The sequence below is a fragment of the Zalophus californianus genome, chromosome 1 (genome assembly GCF_009762305.2).
Source record: "Zalophus californianus isolate mZalCal1 chromosome 1, mZalCal1.pri.v2, whole genome shotgun sequence".
In the NCBI taxonomy this organism is placed as follows: domain Eukaryota; kingdom Metazoa; phylum Chordata; class Mammalia; order Carnivora; family Otariidae; genus Zalophus; species Zalophus californianus.
The window spans coordinates 150,624,563-150,651,895 of record NC_045595.1 but is presented as its reverse complement, the minus strand read 5'-3'; the positions used below and the strand labels follow the sequence as shown (position 1 = coordinate 150,651,895).

The 27,333-nt window shown below is 36.6% G+C and overlaps 2 protein-coding genes and 1 non-coding gene across 3 annotated transcripts in view; all 3 read left to right on the top strand.

Annotated features, from left to right (window-relative positions):
• The window catches only part of STXBP5L (syntaxin binding protein 5 like), a 406,674-nt gene that overhangs the window by 371,775 nt on the left and 7,566 nt on the right, over positions 1–27,333 (top strand). Inside the window, exons 24-27 of the mRNA XM_027586273.2 lie at positions 8,637–8,807; positions 12,815–13,054; positions 19,335–19,695; positions 25,007–25,172. Coding sequence (XP_027442074.1) covers positions 8,637–8,807; positions 12,815–13,054; positions 19,335–19,695; positions 25,007–25,172 — 938 coding nt within the window. The remainder of the gene's footprint in view (positions 1–8,636; positions 8,808–12,814; positions 13,055–19,334; positions 19,696–25,006; positions 25,173–27,333) is intronic.
• On the top strand, positions 9,392–10,513 carry LOC113918083 (L-threonine 3-dehydrogenase, mitochondrial-like). The gene has a single exon (XM_035722869.1). The coding sequence runs from the start codon at positions 9,392–9,394 to the stop codon at positions 10,511–10,513; it is 1,122 nt and encodes a 373-aa protein (XP_035578762.1).
• Positions 17,021–17,093, top strand: TRNAK-CUU. Its single transcript has one exon. It is a non-coding gene; the product is annotated as a tRNA-Lys (tRNA).

Below are 27,333 nucleotides of genomic sequence, written 5' to 3'. Positions count from 1 at the left end.
AAATCCTGAAAGCAGCTCGGGAGAAGAGATCTGTAACCTAGTGGTAGAAACATTAGATTGGCAACAGACCTATCCACAGAGACCTGGCAGGCCAGAAAGGACTGGCATGATATATTCAGAGCACTAAATGAGAAAAATATGCAGCCAAGAATACTACATCCAGCTAGGCTGTCATTGAAAATAGAAGGAGAGATAAAAAACTTCCAGGACAAACAAAAACTAAAGGAATTTGCAAACACAAAACCAGCCCTATAAGAAATATTGAAAGGGGTCCTCTAAGCAAAGAGAGAGCCTGAAAGCAACATAGACCAGAAAAGAACACAGACAATATACACTAACAGTCACCTTACAGGCAATACAATGGCACTAAATTCATATCTTTCAATAGGTACCCTGAATGTAAATGGGCTAAATGCCCCAATCAAAAGACACAGGGTATCAGATTGAATTAAAAAACAAGGTCCATTGATATGCTGTCTGCAAGAGACTCATTTTAGACCCAAAGACACCCCCAGATTGAAGGTGAGGGGGTGGAAAATGATTTACCATGCTAATGGACACCAAAAGAGAGCTAGGGTTGCAATCGTTATATTCAGACAAATTAGATTTTAAACCAAAGACTATAATAAGAGATGAGGAAGGACACTATATCATATGTAAAGGGTCTATCCAACAAGAAGATCTAACAATTGTAAATATCTATGCCCCTAACATGGGGGTAGCCAATTAATAATAAAAGCAAACAAACACATCGACAACAATACAATAATAGTGGGGGACTTTAACATAAAAATCAACAAGGAAATAAAGACTTTAAATGACACACTGGACCTAATGGACTTCACAGATATACTCAGAACATTCCATCCCAAAGCAACAGAATACACATTCTTCTCTAGTGCCCATGGAATATTCTCCAGAATAGATCACATCCTAGGTCACAAAGCAGGTCTCAACTAGTACCAAAAGATTGGGATCATTCCCTGCATATTTTCAGACCCAAATGCTTTGAAACTAGAACTCAATCACAAGAGGAAAGTCAGAAAGAACTCAAATACATGCAGGCTAAAGATCATCCTACTAAAGAATAAATGGGTTAACCAGGAAATTAAAGAAGAATTTAAAAAGTTCATGGAAACAAATGAAAATGAAAAAAACAATTGTTCAAAATCTTTGGAATGCAGCAAAGGCAGTCCTAAGAGGAAAGTATATAGCAATAGAAGCCTTTCTCAAGAAACAAGAAAGGTCTCAAATACACAACCTGACCCTACACCTAACGGAGCTGGAGAAAGAACAGCAAATAAAGCCTAAGCCCAGGAGGAGAAGAGAAATAATAAAGATCAGAGCAGAAATCAATGAAATAGAAACCAAAAGAACAGTAGAACAGATCAACGAAACTAGGAGCTTGTTCTTTGAAAGAATTAATAAGATTGATAAACCCCTGGCCAGACTTATCAAAAAGAAAAGAGAAAGGACTGAAATAAATAAAATCATGAATGAAAGAGGAGCAATCACAATGAACACCAGAGAAATACAAACAATTATAAGAACATATTATGAGAACTATATGCCTGCAAATTAGATAATCTGGAAGAAATGGATGCATTCCTAGAGATGTATCAACTACCAAAACTGAACCAGGAAGAAATAGAAAACCTGAACAGACCTGTAACCACTAAGGAAATTGAAGCAGTTATCAAAAATCTCCCAACAAACAAAAGCCCAGGGCCAGATGGCTTTCCAGGGGAATTCTACCAAACATTTCAAGAAGAATTAATACCTATTCCACTGAAACTGTTCCAAAAAAAATAGAAATGGAAGGAAAACTTCCAAACTCGTTTTATGAGGCCACCATTACCTTGATCCCAAAATAGACAAAGACCCCATCAAAAAGAATTACAGACCATTATCCTTGATGAACACAGATGCAAAAATTCTCACCAAAATACTAGCCAATAGGATCCAACAGTACATTAAGAGGATTATTCACCACAACCAAGTGAGATTTATCCCTGGGCTGCAAGGTTGGTTCAACATCTGTAAATATATCAATGTGATACAATACATTAATAAAAGAAAGAACAAGAACCATATGATCCTCTCAATAGATGCAGAAAAAGCATTTGACAAAATACAGCATCCTTTCTTGATCAAAACTCTTCAGAGTATAGGGATAGAGGGTACATACCTCAATATCATAAAAGCTATCTATGAAAAACCCACAGCGAATATCATTCTCAATGGGGAAAAACTGAGAGCTTTCCCCCTAAGGTCAGGAACATGGCAGGGATGTCCACTATCACCACTGCTATTCAACATAGTATTAGAAGTCCTAGCCACAGCAATCAGACAGCAAAAAGAAATAAAAGGCATCTGAATTGGCAAAGAAGAAGTCAAACTCTCACTCTTTGCAGATGTTATGATACTTTATGTGGAAAACCCAAAAGACTCCACCCCAAAACTGCTAGAACTCATACAGGAGTTCAGTAAAGTGGCAGGATATAAAATCAATGCACAGATATGGCATTCCTATACACCAACAAGACAGAAGAAAGAGAAATTAAGGAGTCGATCCCATTTACAATTGCACCCAAAACCATAAGATACCTAGGAATAAGTCTAACCAAAGAGGCAAAGAATCTGTACTCAGAAAACTATAAAATACTCATGAAAGAAATTGAGAAAGACACAAAGAAATGGAAAAACGTTCCATGCTCATGGATTGGAAGAACAAATATTGTGAAGATGTCAATGCTACCTAGAGCAATCTACACATTTAATGCAATCCCTATCAAAATACCATCAACTTTTTTCAAAGAACTGGAACAAATAGTCCTAAAATTTGTATGGAAACAGAAAAGACCCTGAATAGACAGGGGAATGTTGAAAAGGAAAAGCAAAGCTGGTGGCACCACAATTCCGGTCTTCAAGCTCTATTACAAAGCTGTCATCATCAAGACAGTATGGTACTGGCACAAAAACAGACACATAGATCAATGGAACAGAATAGAGAGCCCAAAAATGGACCCTCAACTCTATGGTCAACTCATCTTTGACAAAGCAGGAAAGACCGTCCAATGGTAAAAAGACAGTCTCTTCAACAAATGGTGTTGGGAAAACTGGACAGCCACATGCAGAAGAATGAAACTGGACCATTTCCTTACACCACACACGAAAATAGACTCAAAATGGATGAAAGACCTAAATGTGAGACAGGAGTCCATCAAAATCCTTGAGGAGAACACAGGCAGCAACCTCTTCGACCTCAGCTGCAGCAACTTCTTCCCAGAAACATCGCCAAAGGCAAGGGAAGCAAGGGCAAAAATGAACTATTGGGACTTCATCAAGATAAAAAGCTTTTGCACAGTAAAAGAAACAGTGCACAAAACCAAAAGACAACCGACAGAATGGGAGAAAATATTTGCAAATGACATATCAGATAAAGGGCTAGTATCCAAAATCTATAAAGAACTTATCAAACTCAACACCCAAAGAATAATCCAATCAAGAAATGGGCAGAAGACATGAACAGACATTTTTCCAAAGAAGATATCCAAATCGCTAACAGACACATGAAAAAGTGCTCAACATCACTTGGCATCAGGGAAATCCAAATCAAAAGCTCAATGAGATACCACCTCACACCAGTCAGAATGGCTAAAATTAACAAGTCAGGAAATGACAGATGTTGGCAAGGATACAGAGAAAGAGGAATCCTCCTACACTGTTGGTGGGAATGCAAGCTGGTGTAGCCACTCTGGAAAACAGTATGGAGGTTCCTCAAAAAGTTGAAAATAGAGCGACCATATGACCCAGCAGTTGCATTACTGGGTATTTACCCCAAAGATACAAATGTAGGGATCCGAAGGGGTACGTGCACCCTGATGTTTATAGCAGCAAGGTCCACAATAGCCAAACTACGGAGAGAGCCAAGATGTCCATTGACAGATGAATGGATAAAGAAGATGTGGTATATATATACAATGGAATAGTATGCAGCCATCAAAAGGAATGAAATCTTGCCATTTACAATGATGTGGATGGAACTGGAGGGTATTATGCTGAGTGAAATAAGTCAATCAGAGAAAGACATTTATCATATTATCTCACTGATATGAGGAATTCTTAATCTCAGGAAACAAACTGAGGGTTGCTGGAGTGGTGGGGGGTGGGAGGGATGGGGTGGCTGGGTGATAGACATTGGGGACGGTATGTGCTATGGTGAGCGCTGTGAATTGTGTAAGACTGTTGAATCACAGACCTGTACATCTGAAATAAATAATACATTGTATGTTAAAAAAAAAAAAGAAGATAGCAGGAAGGGAAAAATGAAGGGGGTGAAATCAGAGGGGAGACCGTCCACGAAAGACTATGGACTCTGAGAAACAAACTGAGAGTTCTAGAGGGGAAGGGGGGTGTGTTAGCCTGGTGATGGGTATTAAAGAGGGCACATATTGAATGGAGCACTGGGTGTTATACACAATGAATCATGGAACACTACATCAAAAACTAATGATGTAATGTATGGTGATTAACATAACATACTAAAATAAAAAAAATGGGCAGAGGGACTGAATAGACACTTTTCCAAAGACACATACAAATGGTGAACAGTTACATGAAAATGTGCTCAACATCACTAATCATCAGACAAATGCAAATCAAAACCACAATGAGCTATCACTCATACCTGTTACAGTGGTTATCATCAAAAAGAAATTACAAGTGTTAAGGAAGGTGTGAAGAAAAGGGATCCCTTATGTACTGTTGGTAGGAATGTAAATTGCTTCAGCCATTATGGAAAACAATATGGAGGTGTGTAGCCACATTTCTGTAGACTCTCAGCCAAATGTGGGTGATGACCCAGCAAGAACAAAGGAATGACCCAAAGACAGTGACTGAGACCTAGGTTTATTGGGGGAACTTAAGTACAGGGAGTCCAGGAGTGGCCAACTGAACAAAGCATCTGCAGCTAGAAAGTAAATGCAGCAAACTTTTATAGTGTAGCAATTATCCTAGCAATTCTCTGTAGCTTTGCCCCTCCTTGCATGGCAAATGTTCCAAAGAGATAAAAGCCCACCACCTGGACATTCTGCATTACCAAGGAGATACTCTAGGTTGGCCAACCCTGGAACCCTTGACCTGGAATGCTGAACAACTCATTTTCTACCTATCTTGCTTGTGGAAAATAACAGAGAAGATGCACGGGATCTATACATTCTCAAGATAATGATTAACAGGGGCATTCAGGGTGTGCTTCTACAAACCAGCTATCTGGCCCTTAATATGCAGGAGGTTCCTCAAAAATTAAAAATAGAACTACCATGTAATCTAACAACCTCACTTCTGGGTATATATTCAAAAGAAACGAAACAGTATATTGAAGGACTGTCTGCATTCTTATGTTCATTTCAGCATTCATGATAGCGAAAATAGGGAAACAATGTTAAGTTGTCTTGTCAGTGGATGAATGGATAAAGATGTGGTATATATATATATATATATATACACAATGGAATATTATTCAGCTATGAGAAAAATGGAAATCCTGCCATTTGCAAAAACATGAATGAAGGCATTGCGTGAAGTAAACTAAGCCAAAAGATAAATACTGCATGGTATCACTTATATGTAGAATCTTTTTAAAAAGTAAAATAAAAGTTATACAAACAGAATAGAAAAGTGGTAGCCAGGAGCTGGGGAGTAGGAAAAATAGGGAAAGGTTTGTAAAAGGGTACAAACTTTCAGCTATGAGTAAGTTCTGGGAATCTAATGTAAAACATGATGACTATCATTGATAACATTGTAATGTGTAATTGAAATTTGCTAAGAGAGACTTTAAATGTTCTCACCAAAAAATAAATAAATATGTGAACTGATAGGCATGTTAATTAATTAGATGTTGGGAATCCTTTCCCAATCTATATCAAATCATCATGATGTACACTTTAAGTATGTTACAATTTTATATGTCAATTATACCTCATTGAAGCTGAAATTTTAAAAATGGTTATTGAAAGTTAAAACATTCTATTCATCACTGACAAAGCCTTAGGCAATGTTTTCAGTAAGAGATTATTTTCCCTAAAACTGTAAAGTTGGTCCCAAGTAGTTTTAAACATCTACTTTTAAATGAACAAATTATAAGTTAAACTTGAATAAATGGGTAATTTTGGAGAAATGAAGAGAAAGAAGCTCTTTGAAACTTCGGATTTCAGAAACTAAACATTAAACTCAAGGTATATAAACCTGTGCTCATTCAAAGCACTTTTAGCTTTGACAACAAAATCATAACTATAAAAATTTTGCTATAGAAGAATCAAATTAAAACTGGAGATGAAAATTAAGCTGATCAAGGGGAAGTCTGTGATTCAGTACAACCTGGTCTTCAGCTTAAAATTCTTCAAAAAAAAAAAAAAATCCTAAAAATAAGAGCTTAAAAATCTCAAAATGTCAGCAAAAAGAGAACAAGAATAGTCAAAAACACTAAAATGAAGACAAATTAAAAATTACATGAACCTCAGTTTTGGTGATTATGATGGCAGAGATGTCCTGCTGTACCTGGCCAGCAAAAGCACAGCTTGTAATATCTAATTCCAGCATCATCAATGCTGAGCCACTAACAGTGGTTCTTTACTAAAATAGTAACTACAGTGTGGTTGGGCACTGTTTTGGCCTGCAAAGCTTCTGAGTATACCTGCCAGGTTCTCCTTGAGGTTTTGAGTGGCCTAATATCCTTCCATAAATTCTTTTCCTGCTAAAACAAATTAATCAAGCAAACCAACATTAAGTCAATTAACAAACCAACGTGTCCTCCAACCAAGGTAATCATGCCTGATGAAGGGGGAACTTTTCCTAACAGATGTGTGCAGAAGGGGGCTTATTTTTGCAATTTGTACCCAATTTTTCTTCTTCTTCTTTTTTTTTTTATCTCAAGTAGGCTCCATGCCCAGCATGGAGCCCAATGTAGGGCTTGTACTCACGACCCTGAGATCAAGACCTGAGCTGAAATTGAGTCAGATGCTTAACTGACTGGGCCACCAAAGTTGCCATTTTTTAATTCACTCTAAGTCTTTGTTAGTGCCAGCTGTTGTTCTCAGTGTTTTCCTATTTTTCAGACTACATTTGATAGTGCAGAAGGGATAGAGCTCTTGACTTCAGCTTCCCCATGACTAACTCCTTAAGGAATATTTCTGCCTTTCCATCTGGGAATCCTGAGAATCCCAAGATCTGTGTTAATATGGAAGATGACTGGACCCAAAAATCATAGATCTCAATGTGCATTACACAGGCCACTCCTAAACTCTACTAAATATGTCTTCAAAATTGCTTTCCCTTACCAAATACTTTAGCTGGCCCTGTGGCCCATACAGACACTAAGTGAGAAAATCTGGATCCAAATTCTGCCTCCATGAATACTATTTATACAATATTAGACAATTTTCCAAACCTTTTTCCTGAGCTTCAGTTTTCTCAACTGCAAAATCAGGATAATAAAGCATCTACCTTGCAGGGCTGTTGTGAAGATTAAATGGGTAATGTGTATGAAGTGCCTGGTATTTAAATATTTAATAAATATGTTAACTTTCCTTTTTAAAAAATAGCAAAACACACTAATGCATATGAATGGTGAAACATAATTGGATTGTCATCCTTGCAAAAGGAAACCCAGGAAATTGGCAATTTTTTTTCAAACTCTACAATGCAAAAAGGCTATAATGGAGTAAACACTTAGTACCATATGGACATTAAACAGGATTTTTTCCATTTAACTCTATTGTCCTTTGAATGACCAAAGTACATTTTTAAATGTACTCTGAATATTACAGAACTATGAGACATTTTTTCAAATATTATATATTAGCATTTAAAAAAGATCTATTTTTGGTGGCATTATTTCCAAGTTTTTAAGTTCTATCAAAACAGAGATAAATTCATAAGCTAGCTCTAAATAAATAGTACTATTTGTCTTAGACATGAGCAGTTTAAATAGTCTGAAACAAGAATGACACTAATAATTTTTGTTCAGAATTTACCATATACCAAGAAGTGTTCTGGCATGTGACATGAATTATCACAAAAACTCCATGAGGTAGATAATATTCCCAACTTATAGAAAAGGAAACTAAAATATGAAGACTTCAGTAATTTGTACAACTTGTAAATGGTAGAATTGGGATTTGAGCCCAGGCAGTCTGGCTCTAGAATCAATATTCTTAAGTACTATTTGTAACTGCACAGTAAGAGGCTTCCATTCTATATTTTAAACTCCAAGCACTTGAGGTACTTCCAAAACTTATATAAATAGGTGTATATTTAAATTATGCAAAAGAAAGTCGAATACTATAACCTATTTTGTAATGCCATGAAATGGTATAATGCTTAATGGGGATATAGAATAAATTTTAAGCTATGTTAATTAACCACATTAAAAATGAACTTATATGTAATAAAAATCTTATGAAATTTTGGCTAACTACTGAAAATGTGACTAATCTTAAAATAGCAAGGGCTTAGCCATCTTTCTATGGTTTAAAAAAAAAGGAAGTCTCACTCTTCATTAATCTACATATTTGGGTTCCTTTATATGAAGATTTAATTATGATATTTATGCTGCCTTCTTCCTCTTGATACAGATCATGTAAATGGACACTGCACAAGTCCAACCTCTCAGAGTTGCAGTTCTGGAAAACGTCTGTCAAGTGCTGATGTTTCAAAAGTAAATCGCTGGGGTCCTGGAAGACCACCATTTCGGAAAGCACAATCAGCTGCTTGCATGGAAATTTCTTTACCAGTCACAACAGAAGGTAAGTTAAACATACACATTTTTGTGGATACAATTAAAATTTGATATGCTATGATAATGGGAGCTAGAGGACAAGGGATGTAGGTCTTGGTGTAAAAGATACTTTAAAACCACGGTCAATTCTAGGCAATAAGTGACTGAGAGCCTGGTCAAGCTGTGGCCATGACTCCAAAGCATTTCTCACTATACCTCCTCCTTCATCTCTAAAACCAGAATGGCTGTGCTTATTGGCACATCCTCTGTACGAGGGGAGACCTATACCTTAATCAGTTCTCTACACTCCCAGCAGCAATTGAGAGTTTCCTTCCATCTCAGTGGTAAGCCTTTTAGTGCCTCTATCAGTAGATAGTTATTTAATGTCTTGCAACCCTCATTTCCTCAACTGTCAAGTGAGTATGACCAAGAAAAAGGCAAGATCTTAAGTTCTAAAGTTTGCAATCTTCGTATGTTTTTAAAAGGAAGTGCTGTGGCTCGGGTTTCCACTGGCGGCGCTGGGATCCCGGGCCACGAGCTGCTCCAGCTCCGGTTCCCGCGCCGCAGCGCAGCATCTCTGCGCGCCTCAGTCGGAAGGGTACTCGCGGAGAAATGCCGGTTGCTAGGCTGCTGCGGCAGGTCGCGGGCCAGATGCTGGGGAGCCCAGCCTGTGGCTGCTGGATAGCTACCCCGCCGCTCCAGTTTCTGGGCACCTCCCCTCGGCAGATTCCAGCAGACGCCAACTTCCACTCTGCCCTTTTCTCTGAAACAGACCAGCCACGCATCCTAATTACAGGGGGTCTTGGCCAGCTTGGAGTGGGGCTTGCTAACCTTTTGAGGAAACGATTTGGGAAGGACAATGTGATTTTGTCTGACATAAGGAAACCCCCTGATCACATCTTCCACAGCGGCCCGTTTATTTATTCCGACATTCTGGATTACAAAAATCTTCGGGAGATCGTGGTAAACAACCGCATCACCTGGTTGTTTCATTATAGTGCTTTGCTCAGTGCAGTTGGGGAAGCAAACATATCCTTGGCCAGAGCCATAAATATCACCGGATTGCATAACATCCTGGATGTCGAAGCAGAGCACAATTTGCGATTGTTTGTGCCTAGCACAATCGGAGCTTTTGGACCTACTTCTCCCTGGAATCCAACTCCCGATCTCTGTGTTCAGAGACCCAGGATAATCTACGGGGTGTCCAAAGTCCACGCCGAGCTCATGGGAGAATATTATCATTACCGGTACGGGTTAGATTTTCGGTGCTTGAGATATCCTGGAATCATTTCGGCAGACTCACAGCCTGGGGGAGGAACAACTGACTATGCGGTCCAGATCTTCCACGATGCCCTGAAGAATGGCAAATTTGAGCGCAACCTGAAACCCAGCACAAGGCTCCCAATGATATATATTGATGACTGCCTCAGGGCCACTCTGGATGTCATGGAGGCCCCGGCAGAGTCCCTCTCCATGAGGACCTACAACATCAATGCCATGAGCTTCACCCCTGAGGACCTGGCCCAGGAGGTTCTCAAGCATGTACCAGAATTCCAGATCACGTACAACATGGATTCTGTTCGACAGGCCATAGCGGATATTTGGCCAATGAACTTTGATGACAGCAATGCTCGGAAGGACTGGGGGTGGAAACACGACTTTGATCTTCCAGAGTTGGTGACGACGATGTTGAACTTTCATGGTTCTGATACTAGAGTTGCCCAGGTTAACTGAGGGAATCGGAAGGGAGAGCTCGTGTGTCCTGGACCGCTGTCAAGGGAAAAGCGTAACGACCCTGAGGAACCTCAATTACCTGGAATGGAAGGATGAATTGGATGAGATTTTGGCAGCTCATACTGAACTGCCAGGTTGGAGAATCATGTTGGCTTTTGCATTTTCAAAATGCTGTAGGTTTGGTGGTAGGACTTCTAAACCTTTGCTGTTTGCCTAAACTTGCCCAAACACACATATCACAGAATGAAGACTTCAGTCAGAATAGTTGCCATTTCCTTAATTCAGATGAATTGACCATTTTGGGGAAGGTGGACGTATGTGATGTTTGTTGTGAATTAAATTTAATTTAAATATCAAAAAAAAAAAGGAAGTGCTGTGCTTCCTTTAAAAGGAATGGCTGTGCTTATTGGCACATCCTCTGTATGAGGGGGAGACCTATGCCTTAATCAGTTCTCTACACTCCCAGCAGCAATTGAGAGTTTCCTTCCATCTCAGTGGTAAGCCTTTTAGTGCCTCTATCAGTAGATAGTTATTTAATGTCTTGCAACCCTCATTTCCTCAACTGTCAAGTGAGTATGACCAAGAAAAAGGCAAGATCTTAAGTTCTGAAGTTTTCAATCTTCATGTTTTTAAAAGGAAGGATTAATTGCATGTTTATGGAATGAGTGTTGGAACAGGGATTAAAGTATAAGAGCTAGAAGGCCAGAAATTTTTAGAGAGGGAGAAAAAAAAGGAATCTTGTAACTTAGTTGCTACAGTCTTGCTGGCAAAGAACTTTGGGGAAAGATATAGGAAAAAATAATCTTAGAAGATTTTCTATAGTAATTCTATTCTATAAAGTAATTCCCCATTTACCACTCCTCAAAAACTTTTTAGTAATGATCTATATTTAAAAATTTAAATTTAAAAAATTTTTTAAATTACAAAAAATTTAAAAGTTTAGTATTATACCATACTAAATCTGGTTCATGGATGTGCAGATAATGAGATTATTTCTCTCACAGGTGTATGAGTAACAAACTTGAATGTTGATGAACCATGAATGGAAAAACTTCAAAAGCATATTAGCTAGGAATGTTATAATAGAAGCAAAATGTAAAGGTTGTAGAAGTAGCACTCTTAATCACTGGGTTGAGTTGAGAATTTTGAGTTTTAGACATTTCTGCCTCTAACTTCTCCTGGATTCTGGGTTAATTGCTTAACTATGTCTTTGTCTCCAAATCTATAAAATTGTATAGATTATATCCAAGCTCCCTCTCATCTCTAAATTCTATTACAAATAATTATTTTTACAAACTTGTTGAGGGATAGAAAAGGGATTAGGAATACTATATTTTGCTTTTTAGAAAAAGAAGAGTCTAAGGAACTTATATTTAGTCTCTTTTTATAAAAATGAGTCACACTTGTACCCATCAAGAAAGAAAAGGAATGAATGCAGTAGAAAAAAAGAATATGAGGAACTTGAACTCTGGAGCAATTATAAGAACAAAACATTCCAGTAGTATTTAACTGAGGGAGGAGTTCTTTTATGCTTATTGGAGTGTGCACATGTTTAAGTGTTGATGAGCAGAAAAACTTGAAACCATCCTACTTCCTTTAGGTGGGCTGAAGCCCTCTCAGATTACTATTAACAACGAGATGGTCCTGTGTACAGCTTCTTATTTGGTTCTAGGTAAAGTTAGAACTGGATTTGGATTCAAGTTGGTAACCTGAAAGTAGTTCAGGAATATAGCATTTGCTCTTTGGCCTTGGTAAATACTCCAATTTTTACAATTGTAGTTACTCCAAATATAGCAAAACCAAAAATTATGTCAGTTAGGGAAATGTATTCACCAAGAACATTTGTGACCTTTCAGTTAAGTAGCCATAATGTTGTCAGTAGGTGGAAATTGCCAAGAAATCGTTAAGACTATTTTCAACAATTGAGAGATAGAAGGGAACCATAATTAAAATGGTACCAGAAATTCTTGTAACCTTGACTACTCACACTAAATTTTTTTTTTCCAGACCAGAAAATTTCAACTAATTTGTGAGGTAATGTAGGGAGAAAAACCTGGTGAACTGGAACTCTGGAGACTCAACTTCTAGTTCCAGCTCTGCCAAAGTTTATGATTTACATTTCTGGACTTCAATCTCTTCATTATCAAAATAAGCTGATGAACTGGACAAGCAGTCTTCCAGATCAGTTAACAAGGAATCAAATTCTACTTCCCCTTCAAAATTTTGTTTTTCATGTACTAAGTCTGACTTTACTTGTTATGGAAATACACTGACAATTTTTGTTTTTCTGAATTTCTATAGAAAGCCGAGAAAATTCCTATAATCGTTCTAGAAGCTCTAGCATCTCCAGTATTGACAAAGATTCGAAAGAAGCAATTACAGCACTATACTTCATGGAGTCCTTTGCTCGGAAAAATGACCCTAAGGTGTCCCCTTGTTTGTTTGTTGGAACTAGTCTGGGAATGGTTTTAATCATCTCCCTGAACTTACCTTCAGCAGATGAACAAAGATTTACAGAGCCAGTCATGGTATTGCCAAGTGGTAAGGAATTTTATTTCTCAATTGCTACTTTTTAACATTTAGATATAAGATAAGGTATAACATTAATTTATACTGATCTGGAATAAAGTCTTAAGTATTCTGTATACTGGAAACTATTGAAAATTTCATAAATTGTATACTATCCCAATATTTGTCATACAGCAACTTACCATTCCTTAGGATAAAATAATACAATTATTTCTATGGTAGTAAACTGTGGAACTGCCCACCTAAACAATGCCTTGGGAAAAAGATTTCTGAAAAGCACTAAGGAAAACCTTGATGCAAAAGTTGAAGTATTTAATGAGTTGAATTATTTCTCCAAAATTCCGTGCCAGATCAGAGCCTATGAGTGTTTTTTTATCATCCCTGAAGAACTCAGAACAATTAATCTAAAAGCAGTCTGACCTGATATAGCTTTCTAAAGTCCTTGGTAAGCTTCCCATCTTGTTTCAAAGGCATGCCACACAATTTCTTTCCTTTTTATCCTAGAGCCTAAAGAATTTAACATAAGTTATGAGTATTTTGCTAAAGCATATGTTGTATTCTCTTGAATTATCTTTCTTTCCTTCCAAAGAAGAGATGAGTGTGATTCCTCATGCAATTCCTTTGAATATTTTAAAATTTGTTCTTCTCAATAACTTTTACTTTGTATTTCCAGTGTATGATGTTTTTCAGATAGTTTTTAAGTAACAAAAATAAAGAATTTTATTAATATATAGGATAAGGAATTTTATTTTAAAAGAATGCATATATATAGACTGCTAGGTTAGAGTTATATTTTGTTAACTGGTGTGCTAAATTCTTGTAGATTTTTACTTATTGTAGGTGGAATAGTCAGCTCTCTACTAGTGTGGCAAATTTAGATAAATGTGTGTGTGTGTGTGTGTGTGTGTGTGTCTTAAACAACTGAAACTGATCTTCTCATACTTCTGGAGACTAGAGGACCAAGATTAAGGTGTCAGCAGGTCTAGTTTCTTCTGAGGCATCTGTCCTTGGCTTGTAGATAGCCACCTTTACCATGTCTTCCCATGGCTGTCCTTCTGTATGCATGTACCTGTGGTGTCTTCCTGTGTACCCTAATCTCTTCTTAAACACCAGTCAGTTTGGATTGGCCCACTCTAACAACCTCCTTTTAACTTAATCATCTCTTTATAGGCTCTACTTTAAATGTAGTACTAGTATTTTTAAAAGTTAATCTCTTAGGGTCACTTTATTTTAATTGTAAACATACTTCATGATGAGAAAATATCTTTTACTACATTCCTAATTTTAAGGAAATATGCACAATTCTCTTACGGTGGTTGAATTAGAGCCAGATCAGTGAGGTCATAATGAATTATTAAACACTAATTCAATCCACTATTTAACTCAATAAGTTATTATCCATATTGGACACCTAATATGTGCCAGGCATTCCTTACAAGTTTAAAGGTGAAAATCTAACTCCTGTGTACACAAGTTTACAACTGTAAGTGGAAGACAATTTTCTAAGAGATAGTCTAACAAATATGGTTTTCTATGTCTAGAAATAAACAGATCTAGAACTAATTTAACAGATCTCTCAATATTATGGGAAAGTCCTTTACCGTTCTTAACAAACAGACTAAAAATGATGGCAAAATACAAAATAAGTAGAGACTTAATAATGTGGTGTCTGGTTAGTTAATATTTGCAAAGCTTTTCCTTGACTATTTAAAGATACATAATGGGAACCTGTCTTCTCCAATTTTCTGTCATTATTCTCCAGTTCTTTCAAGACTTTAGCTCACCAGTTGTAACAATGTACCACACTAATACAACATGTTAATAATAAAGGACAAAGGGAGCATATGGGAATTCTGTACTCAATTTTCTGTAACCCTAAAACTGCTCTTTTAAAAAAAGTATTTTTTAAGAGCTACATAAAAGAGTTAACTATGAAGCTAGGTTCAGATGTGTTTTATAAATAACCATGGAAAGGAGGGAAAGCCTAGTTGGAAGATCGTAAGAGACTACTACAGTGAACAATAATTATGCGTATAAACTGAACGACCTATAAGAAATGGATAAATTTCTAGAAACATACAACCTACCAAGACTGAATCATGAAGAAATAAAAAGTCTGAACAGATCTATAATTAACAAGGGGATTGAATCAGCAATCAAAAGCCACTCAACACAGAAAAGCCCATTTCTCCTTTTTAAGGAAACCTTTCACATTAATTTACTGTGGTTGTCTTGACAACAAATTCAATGATATGAAAATTTGAAGTGCACTAAATCATTGAATTTTCCCATTGAGAATGGAAAAGTACCTAAAGATTATCCATTCCCCGTAGTTATCCCTTTAGTCTGTATCAGAATCACTTGGAGGGTTTGTTACAACACAGATTATTGCCCCCCCCCCCCGGCCCCAAGGATTTCCCATTCAGTAGGTCTGGGGTGGAGTCTGAGGATTTGCATTTTTAACAAGCTCCCAGGTGATTCTACAAAAGCAACTTTACATGTTGGGATGGAAAAAGCTACAATTCTTGGCTCCTGTTTAGGGAAAAACCCAGTGCTTCCTCCTTCTGTGTTTGTCCTGTGTACCTCTTCTACTTTCACACTACTTCCACACTCACAACACTTCCGACACCAGATGCGTGGAGGTTTTTCCCCATAGCAAGCAATTCTTTGCAACGCCAGCTGGATGTCCCACAATTTAACTCGATTCTGACACTATCTGGAAATAACTATCAGATCCCACAGGTTCAGGGCTCAGTTCCACAAAACTGCCCTCTCTCCTTCCTTTAGACACCAATCGCAAGTCTAGTTTATCACCTGTGCTTCTGACCCATTGGCTATAAATCTGAGGTTCCCACAACCCCCTCCTTGGGTTCAATTAATTTGCTAGAGTGGCACACTGAACTCAGGAAAATTGTTTACTTACCGTTTGCCTGCTTATTATTAAAATTTACAGATGAACATCCAGATGGAAGAGATGAGTAGGGAAAAGAACACAGAGCTTCCAAACCTTCTCCAGGAGCATTACTCTCCCTGCACCTCCACCTATTCACCAACCCTTTTGAGTTTTTATGGAGGCTTCATTAATTACATAGAAATGATTGACTAAATCATTGACTCCTGGTGATTGAATTCAATCTCCAGCCCCCACCCCTTCCTTGCCCCGCGGTGGGAAAGAAGTGGGACTAAAAGTCTCAACCTCTAATCACATTGTTGGTTCCTCAGGCAACCAGCCCCCATCCTTGGGTGAGGTCCAAAAGTCACCTCATTAACATAATAAAAGACACTGTGTTGCCCTCTCATTTAGAAATTCCACGGGTTTTAGGAGCTCTGTGTCAGACACAGAATATAAATCACAGTATTACACATGAAAATTCAGTTTAATCACAATTCTGCTTAAATTTAATTCTACCTACTTTATTTCTATGCCTGTGTAGTTGAACATGGCTAGAGAAAAATATCTAAACACAATAAATAGTCTCATTTTGAAATAAATCATTAATAACTTCAACTAGGCTCCTATGCTGCTGGGTGATTATATTTACTATATTTCCCTAGTCCTCTCTCCCATGCTCTTGAACAATTATATTTCTCCACTCTCCTCAAACCTCCAATACCTCCTTTGCTCTCTTCAGTGTCAGCTAATGACCATGTGTCCTCTTTCACTGAGGAAATTGAAACAAGCAGATAACAACTTCAACCACCACATCTATATCTCCTGTCTGCATATCTCTCCATGGTCTCTATATTCTCTCCTGTTATTATGACTAACCTGTGTAAGCTCCCAACTTGGCCAACTTCTCTACTTGTACAGTCAAGAAAGTCAATCCAGCAACTTTTCCTGTTTGCTTTATATAATTATATTATTTGTATTACTACACCTAATTGTGTAATTATAATGGTAATAAATACTTATCTTTCTGCTAGATCAGCATACAAATATGCTGTTCTTTCTCCCATTAAAAGAGAAAAACTTGGGGTGCCTGGCTGGCTCAGTTGGTAGAGCATGTGACTCTTGATCTCAGGGCTGTGAGTTCGAGTCCCACGTTGGGTGTAGAGGTTACTTTAAAAAAATAAAATCTTAAATAAATAAATAAAATAGAAAAACTCTCTTGAATCTATCCCCCAAAATGCTCCATTTCATTTCTTTCTCTTTAATGCAAAATTCCTTGAAATGTTTGTGTTATATTACTATTTCAAATTTCCTTCTCCCATTCTCTTGTCTCCATTCTAATGAAGCTTTCTCCCATACCAATCAATAAAAACTTCTATCTAGGTCACCACTGAACTCATGGCTAAATCCAATGGTCAGTTCTCAGGCCACATCTTACTTGACATATCAGCAACATATTACACAGTTTACCATTGTCCCTACACTAAAAACACTTCACTTGGATTCCAGAACACTATATTTATGTACTTTTCTTCCTAACTTTCTAGCCATTCCTTATCAGTCCACTTCGCTGGTTTCTTCTCATTTCACTGGACTTAAAACATCAGAATGCCCAAAGACTGGCTCAAACCTTTTCTGTTTTTTATTTATATTCAAGGCCAAAATAAAATCAACCAGCCTCATAACTTTAAATGCCACTGATAATCTGATGGGTCATATATTTGTATTTATAGTCTGTAACCATCTCCAAATTTCTGACATAGATATCCAGTTACTTAACATCCACTTGGATGTCTAATAAGCATCTCAGACTTAACATGTCCAAAATGAGTTCCTGGTATTCTTTTCCTTTCCCCCATATTCTTTCCCACATCTGTTAATGGCAATTCCATCCTTCCAGTCTCTCAGGTCAGAAACATTGGAATCATCCTGGACCACTATGTTTCTTTCACACTCTAAATCCAGTTTATTAGCAAATTCTGTTGGTTTGACCTTTATAGTATCCTCAGATTCTGATCATTGCTCACCATCTCTGTTGTTACCACCTGATTGGAGGAAACCTCTATTTCTTGCCTTGATTTAATGTACTAACCTATTCACTGTTCTCCCTTTGTTCAACCTTGATTCCCTTTAGAATATGCCCAGCAGGAAGAGTGATCCTGTTAAGTGAAAATTAGATTACAACACTCTATTCTCAAAATCTTCCTCGTACCAAGTAAAAGTCTAATGCTTTTGGCATTAACTTTTTTCCCCATGGGACACTGGGACAACTGTTCTTTTATTCCTTGACGCTCACACTGAAGCGCCTAAACCCTGCTCTCCTATTTTCTTCAGTTACCCTTGTAGGACATTTACAGGCTTCTTAGTTTTGAAGTGGATTTTGAAACACAACTGGGATGTTAAATCACCTAAACATGTTATTTTAAATTTGATAAATTTTAAGTACGTTAAATTATAGAGTACTTTCTAAATGGAATGTATTTTTATTTATCACCCTTTTTCAAGTGTCTGTTGTGTGTACACTCGTGAGGTATATCAGCCTGGGTTAATCCCCTTACTCTCTCTGCATGATGTCAGAGGACAATGGAAGAAAAAGACTGCTGGGGCATTGCTTAAGGACAGTCTGATAATGTCCAAAGGTCAATCTACCGCAGGTTACTGCTTAAGCTTTATAGTATCGTGTCCTCTGGGACTGGTAAAAACATCCATAGGTTATAATTGGGCATGGATATTCAAACTTGGAGAATCCAGGTGAGTAAACTTCTTTTCCATATAAAGATGCATAAGCCTGCCTAATAGCCAAAGGATTTTTTAATACAATCAAAATTGAGAGCATGAACTCTATATGTTAAAATTTCATGAAATTTATTCTAGGTGTTCAATTTCAGAAGAAGAAAAAAACCATTTTCTAGTAAATGAGCCTAAGAAATAAGGAAATGGAATCAGATGGTATGATTTTTTTCAGTTGAACTTTTCAATAAATGAAAATTATAAATTTTCTAAAATTTGCTTTTTAAAAAAGGATATTAAGGGGGTCTATATAGTATGGTAAAAAATTACTGGATTAGAAGTTAGGAAACCTGAGTTCTAGTCCAGACTCAACCACTAACTTGCCATGTGACATGCCCCAAGTCTCATCACTTTTCTGGGTCTCCATTTTCTCATTAATAAAATGAAAGGATTTGACAAGTGGATGTCTTAGGCCCCTTTTAGACCTAACATTCTATGATGCCAAGTTATTGCAAATGGTGAACTCACAAATCTACTGATATATGTATATTACTGCAATATTATGACACTATAGATGTAAATTATCAGTATAAAACATTTACTGCCCATAAATGAATAACAACTGTTTTAGAAAGAATTTCACATGCCAGTGATATGAAATTGTTTTTATAGGTACATTCCTCTCACTGAAAGGAGCTGTGCTAACATTCTCCTGTATGGACCGAAATGGCGGATTAATGCAACCGCCATATGAAGTTTGGAGGGATCCAAACAACGTAGATGAAAATGAAAAATCTTGGAGAAGGAAACTGGTCATGAACTGCCCTTCTCCATCCCAAGAAATAGGAGATCATCAGTATACAATAATCTGCTCAGAAAAACAAGCCAAAGTCTTCTCATTGCCTTCTCAGACTTGTCTTTATGTTCATAACATCACCGAGACATCTTTTATACTGCAAGCAGATGTGGTGGTCATGTGTAACAGTGCCTGCTTGGCATGCTTTTGTGCCAATGGGCATATCATGATAATGAGGTACTTGCCTTCTTTATAAATTATCTGGTAATCACAACAGTGTGACCAAGGTACAGTTGTAAAAAGTATATGTGTAATGTGCAATCAAGAAGCAACCTGAGATCACTGCTTCATTATGTTTGTGAATGTTTTATTGTTTGACAATTTGAGGAGACTATGGGGTTTTTATTTTTTTATTTTTTGCTTTTGCTAAAAATGCATTGCATTGTGAATGAAATATATATTTTAATTGATTTCAAGGAATCTAAGGAATGAGTGATTTTTCTAGTCATTCACACATTAATCCACAAGCATTTACTGAACATATGTTATCTCTCAGATATTATGCTAGGCATAAAATATAAAAATGAATAAACTAAGGAAAAGAAATGAACTTACTTTCACTATGTTTTATAATCCATACAAGAACTTTACATACAGAGTTAAATTTGGTCCTTATGATTTCTGTAGGACATGGGAAAAAAAAGTAGTATTTGCATCCTCCATTTTACATATGTTAATAAATTAAAGCTCAAATTTGCCTGATGTTGCAAGTCTAGGAAAGAGTGAGACCAGCACGGAACAGTATATTAAAAGTTACCACTACAATTGAAATATAACATTCTGTAAGTTTAAGGTGTACAACATGACAATTTGATATATGTATATATTGTGGAATTACTACCACAATAATGTTAGTTAACACATCCATCTCCTCACAGTTACCACTTTTGTGTGTGTGGTGAGAACTTTTAAGATCTACTCTTCTAGCAACTTCAAGTATACAATACAGTATGGTTAACTATAAGTCATCATGTTGTACATTAGATCCCCAGAATTTAATAATCTTGTAACCAGAAGTTTATGCCCTTTGACAACCTTAATAATATGATATCAGCTGAGGGATTTCATTATACTGTTAATATTTTAATAATTTAATAAATAAATAAATTTAATAATTTAATAAATTTTAATAAAATAAAATTCATGAGATACAAACAAAATTAATTACCTAATGATTTTATGAGTTCAACAAACACATAATAAACATAATCTGTGTAGCAGTCACTATCATTTGTTTTAATAACTCACCTGGTTCCAAAAATCACTGAGACAGTAAAGCATTATACTAGACCTGTGAAGGATATAAAAATTAGTAAAAACATAGTCCTAGTCCTTAAAAAGCTTACTATCAAATTGGGGGAGATAAGATACACAAGTAATTATAATACAAAGAACATATATATTCCAACAGAGGAAATATGGGGTCGAAACTTCTAGACACAAACTAAGTCCTCAGAAATCAAAGTCATGAGATAGTTGGTATATGTTATTAAAAAGGAGATGTTGGGAGGAAGGTAACCTGAAGAAGTAGATTGGGGTAAATTATTGAGGACCTTTCATGGCAAGCTAATGAGTTTGATATTAATCAGTTAGTAGCTAATCTGCTCTAGCTATACATTAAGAAATAATATGGAGAGCTTGAAATGGTCTTCTGAACTAAAATGTTGGCTATATAGAAAGCAAGGTAGAAACAGATGTGAGGGATAATTGAGAGAAACTTGCTGAATGTAAAACTGATTGTGAAAGGTGATGGAGATCGTTAAATCTCAGAATTAGAATTTAAAGGTTAAAAAATTTTTTATGAACTTGAATAACAGTGATGTCATTAGCAGATGGAAAGTCATGAGAATTTGGAAAAGCTGATAATGAGAAGTTTGAGAATGAATGCCTTGAATTTGAGGTGCTTTTAAGCCGTCCCACAGAAGTTTGGCAAGCATTTAAGGTCTGGACTCCTAGAAAAATATGGAAGATCCAGCTTTGGAAGTCATCTATGTAAATGCATTTAGTGAAAATTACAGCAGTGAATGAGATCATCAGAGAAGATAGTATAAAAAGAAAGGAGAAATAGACTGATCTGGGAACAAAAACTTGAGGATATCTCTACATTTATGTAGTAGAAAAGAAACAAAATCCAGCAGAGGATATTGAGAAGTCATCAGAGATATAGGAAAAGGATGAGAATAACTTCATGAAAGGGTAGAAGAGTATCCAAACAAAAGATAGAAGACCACCGAGACAATGGTCAAGAGGTAGTCAGATATAGCAGAGAGGCCAAAGAATTTGGGTAGAAGAAGAAACACTAGGCCTGGCAACTAACAGGGTATTAGTGATCCCTGAGAAGGCAACTCTCGGGAGCATGATGGAGGCAAAAACTAAATTTTCAATGGAGCTAGAAGCAGTGGTATAGATCAGGAGCTGACAAACTTACCACCCACAGACCATATCTATCCTTCTCTCCCTCTAATCGGATATTGTACAGCCTGCAAGCTAAGAATGGATTTTACATTTTAAAATGTTGAAAAAATCAGAGAATATTTCATAATATGTGAAAATTATATGAAATTCAAATTTCAATGTCCATAAATAAAGGTTTCTTTGGAACATAGCCACACCCATTTGCTTACATAATGTCTGGCTGCTTTTGCATGACAAGGCAAAGTTGAGTAGTTGTAACAGAGACCCTATGACCTACAAAGCCTACAATATTTACCATTTGGCACTTTAATAAAAGTTTGCCAACCCCTAGTATAGATTATTCTTTCAGGAAATTTTGTGGTTAAAAAGAGAGATGAGAGATAGGAAAGCAGTTCAACAGCAAAACTAGGTTTTCAAGAATGTTTTTACTGTTTTATTTTCTTTAATAGGGGAGACATGAGTAGATTTGTAACCCAAGGAAAAGTAGTTAAAGTTTTGAAAAAATAAAAACATTTATTGTCTTCTCATTCTCTTAGATACTTCTGGTTCTTTCTCTTCTCATCTGGTTTCTCTTTCTCAAACTGTTTTTCGGTATTTGTCATGAAAATCATTCCAGTCTTGTTTGAAAATGATGACTTAACTCCTAGAATGCCTTAATTTTGAGGGGGAAAAAAATGTGTATCACCCATACCCTGCCCTCCCCTAAGCTCCCATGTAGTCACTCCAAATTTTTATTTTAAATTAAAAGACATTAAACTGTTGTCACAACTGAGATTTTTAGCTTGATAGTGATTACCCTATTTTTGCAAAGTTTTAGTGTGTCTTGTTTTCTCGAATGATTTTGGGTATATCTGCAAATTAATTCCCATTTAAATAAATATGTGCTACCATTGACATTTTGAGAAGGGAAATTTCTTGAGAAATAAAAACAATAGAGTTTAAAAAAAGAACAGGAGTCATAACAACAGGAGAGTTAAGATGATATCTCTGTCTTCCTCTGCTCTTTGTAAAAGCTGCTTTACATGATAATGCTAATATTATGTCCTAGTGGAAAATTTTCATGTGTTCCTGAGGATTTCAAAAATATTTGAAAGGAAATTACTTTGGGATGATTTTAGTAATATATTAGGTGTAGCTAGGGAATAATATGTGGCTTGAAGAACTGAATCCTTTGAACTGGCATTACCAATTGATCATCTTCCCATGCTAAGTATTTTCCTAGATCTTTCCAGATCCTATCAGAAATGAACTATACTGAGTCCATTCTTCTCAAGCCCTACCTTTCTGATAGTTGGCAGGTAGCTAATGATTGTTTATATGCTAATGTACCCAGACCTAGAAAATAGTAGAAAGGGATACTGGAGGCTTATCTATAAATGAGTTCTCAAACTGGGCTGTGATAGTCATTTTTAGTGAGAACCATTACTAGTTTTGTGAACTCTTTCCTTATAAAGTGTCCCCTGCACAGAAAAAAATCTATTTCAGCTTTAAAATCACGTAGTTCCGTGCTTGCTTCGGCAGCACACACACTAAAATCACTTAGTTCCTAGTCTTTAGCAATTGAATTACTGTTTTCCTTTTCCTACCTAAAGTAATTACACCATTTTTGTTTTCTTGGCTTACTTTTATTATGCTACATAAATAATGTAGTTTATCAGAAAAGTCCATTGGAATCCCTTGCCCACTGCCACCCATTAATTTGACTGAATCTATCATGGAAGTCTGTGTAACTGGGTTTGTTTTGGACTCCTATCCTAAAGATCTTAATTACTTGAAATGCCATAACATGTAAGTCTTTGAAATCCAGTATATAATTTACATTTACAGAACATCTCAGTTCACACAAAACACATATCAACTGTTCAATAGCCATATATGGCTAATGGCTACCATGTTGGACAATATATTGCTAGAACCTCATGGAAAGCTTATTCCAACTGCACAGATTTCAGATCCCATTTTATATGATAAAGTTCTAAGGCTTACCTTGTAATTACAAACTACTTTTATAAGAGAAATCAGTACTTTTTTTTCCAGGTACTGGTTTTATGATCTGGGATAATCTAAAATCATTATACACATCAGAATCAGTTGAATGATTTCAAAGCTTGAAATTTAATGACAAGTTTATTTTTCTCCTTTTGGCATTAGAGGTGTGATCTGAAAGCAATGAGATTAATTTTCTTCAGTAGTTTGCAAAACTGGCTCATGGCAGTATCCAAAGGGACATTCTTTATACTCTCTTCAAAACTCAAGTTCTGAGCAGTATTAAGGATTGTAAAATATCTTGAGGAAACTAAGTTCTATTGAGAAAAGAAAGGGAGACGAATTGTTCAGGTCCAAATGGTCATTCTAATGAATAAGCAAAATCATGGGCTACAACACTGGGATAAGACTATAGCCATTTAGTAAGACACTTGAGATGAGTGGTATTCATTTGGCTATGCAAATTCTATTATCTGTAACTTATTCTCATTCCCTTATAACCTTAACCATGTTTATTTATTCATCATGCCTTCAGTGCAGGTGACTTAAGTTATAGGTAATTTTCATATCCTGTGTATAGAGGGAGTAGAGGAATGGGGAGCAAAGCCACTTGCCAGGCACAGTGAACTGGATCCATTCCACGTGTCCATCAGTGCATAACCTCCTCAGACTCAGGAGTTTTGCCTTAAAAGGAGATAGTAGGCCAAGTATGCAGTCAGCCACTTTCTAGCTATAGTGTTTCTGCCATAACCAAAGGCTATAACCATATTGTAGGAACCTATGAAATGCTGCAAAAAGTATCCTGAAATTGCTGGCCACTCCATTTAATCCTGCCTTAAAGGATATCTGCTAAGTATCTGTGTGGATTAAGATAAAGGACGGGGCCCATGATTTTTTGTGTATATATGATTTAATGTGAAAGTCTAGTTTTTTTTACCATTGAGACTTCAAGAGAATAAAAAGAAACAACCATAAAATAGTGGTATAAAAATAATTTTTTTATGTAAGGGTCTGCACATTTTACACAGAGAAATTAAAGCTTCTAACAACCTGAATATGAAATGTGGATTTGCTTTTTTCCATTCAGCCTACCTAGTCTTCGCCCAATGTTGGATGTTAATTATTTGCCACTGACAGACATGAGGATAGCACGGACATTTTGTTTTACCAATGAAGGCCAGGCATTATACCTCGTCTCTCCTACTGAAATTCAGCGGTTAACATACAGCCAAGAGATGTGTGATAATCTTCAGGTAGGTCAGGCACATTTATGAATAAACACTGGACATGGTAGTAAAAAGAGAATGAGAGAGATATCTAAAAGCTAAAATATTATTGGGCCAGGCAATAAATATGCCTTCCCTAGAATATGTTTTGAATATATATTCATCATTGCAACCCTGTCAAGTTTGGTGTGCATCTAGGTATACACAGAAAAAAATAAGAAAAAAGGGAAGTGAGAGGGAGAAAGTGAAGATCATACATATTAATGGTTGATTTTTTGTTCATTTTATTCTTTGTTTTTTGTTTTGTTTTGTTTTGTTTGTTTTTTTACCTATGGAGAATCCTCTGTAAGATTATAAACCCTCTTAAAAAAAAAAAGGTTATAAACTCTCTCCCCTCAAGGTGGGGAATATGCATGTATACACTAAAATTTTGCATACAATTCAGGGAGCTCACGGACTTTTTTTTTTGAAGAAATATTAATTTTGATTAAGAGCCATACAAAATAAATACATTTCCAGTGGGTTAGAATTGGGCATTTGTCTTTTATCATAGCAGTAAGCAGAGCCTTGAAACAGAATAAATATAAATGCCTATCTAACCTTGGATAAGCAGTTACAAAATTTGAGAAGAGCATCTTAGAGATTTAATTGGTTCAACCCCCTTATTTTACAAAAAAGAAAACTAAAACCCACCCATTTTAATACAGAGGTTGAGAGTATAAGCTCTGAACTCTTTCAGTTGTATTTTGCCCACTTGTATAACTTTGGGCATTTTACTTAACCCACCCATATGCTCTGTCTTGGAGCACTGTTGTGAGAATTAAGTAAGAATGCTGAGCACAGTGCCTGGAACATAGTATATTTTTAAAATAAATAATAATGTTCTTATTATTGTTATTCAGTAAATACTTACTGATTTGTTACCATATGCCTGGTACTTGGCTAGGTTGTAGGAATACAGTGATAAAAAAAGATACAAGTCCCTACCCACTAGTGTGGAGGGAGGTAAGAGACAAACACAGCACTCTGGAAGAGACTGCCTGTATGTGGCTATGCCAGAGATGGAGAGACATGGAAGAGGGGCCCCTGGTTGCTAGAAGAGCAGAGAGCTCTAGTTAGAAAAGGGTTGTAAGGAGTAAGAGTTGTCCATAGGAATGGATAGCTGGGAATGGAAAATGAAATGATATTCCTGGCAGAATAGTTGCGTGCAAAACCCTGGGGGTTCAGGAAACTGCCAACAAAGTGAAGAGTTAGTGAAAAGGATGGAGGGATAGTGCTGGAGAATTTTTCCAGAACACATCTGGGAGCACCTGGTAAGAGCCTAAAGAATCTGGCATTTATCCCAAGGGGAACAGGAAGTCATTAAAAAGGTTTAACAGATTTGTTTATGAAAACTAAGATTCTGGTTGCGTATTGTTTCAAGGAATAAGGGAGAACAATTAGGAGGCTTTTTTAAAAATAATTAAGTCCAAAAATAACAGTGTCTTAAAATAAGGCAGCCAGCAGTGAGAATGGAGAAAAGTTAGCAGATTCAATCACTATAAAGTATAATCAGTTGGATTGGAGGGTTAGTAGTTGTAGCAGTGAGGGAAAAGAAGGAATTAATAATTATTCCTGGGTTTCTGGCTAAGTAGATGGTGCTGCCACTTCCAAAGAGAAGGGATCCAGGAGGAAGAGCACAGGTCCGGTGGGTAGAGGTGAGAGGAAGAAGATGAAGATTCAAATCAGGCTGCAGGTTCAGAGACAAACTGATACTAGGTCACAGATCTCCTGACTTTTGGTTGAAGTGCCTTCCTCCACACCAGTGGTTCTCAGATTTTGGTCTGCTTCAGAAAGACCTGGAGAACACATTAAAAATATAGATAACCAGAGCACATCTATATAGATTCTGATTCAGTATGTGTGAAATAAAGCCCAAGCATCCGTATTTCTAACAAGGGATTTTTCCAGTCATTCTAAAACACATCAAATATTGAAAACAATTGTATCTCACTATGCAGGAGCTAGGCTCATTTTTGACTTATATTTTGACTCATTTATCTTGAACCATTTCCTAGTTTTGTGCTTCATATAAAAATAAATCCAAACTTCCTCTACATACTACCAAAGGCTTCCTTCTTCATAGGGTTGTCCGTGCTTGGTTCAGGAAAGGGGTTAGGACAGGAAAGAGGCTATGGTAATTGAAAAA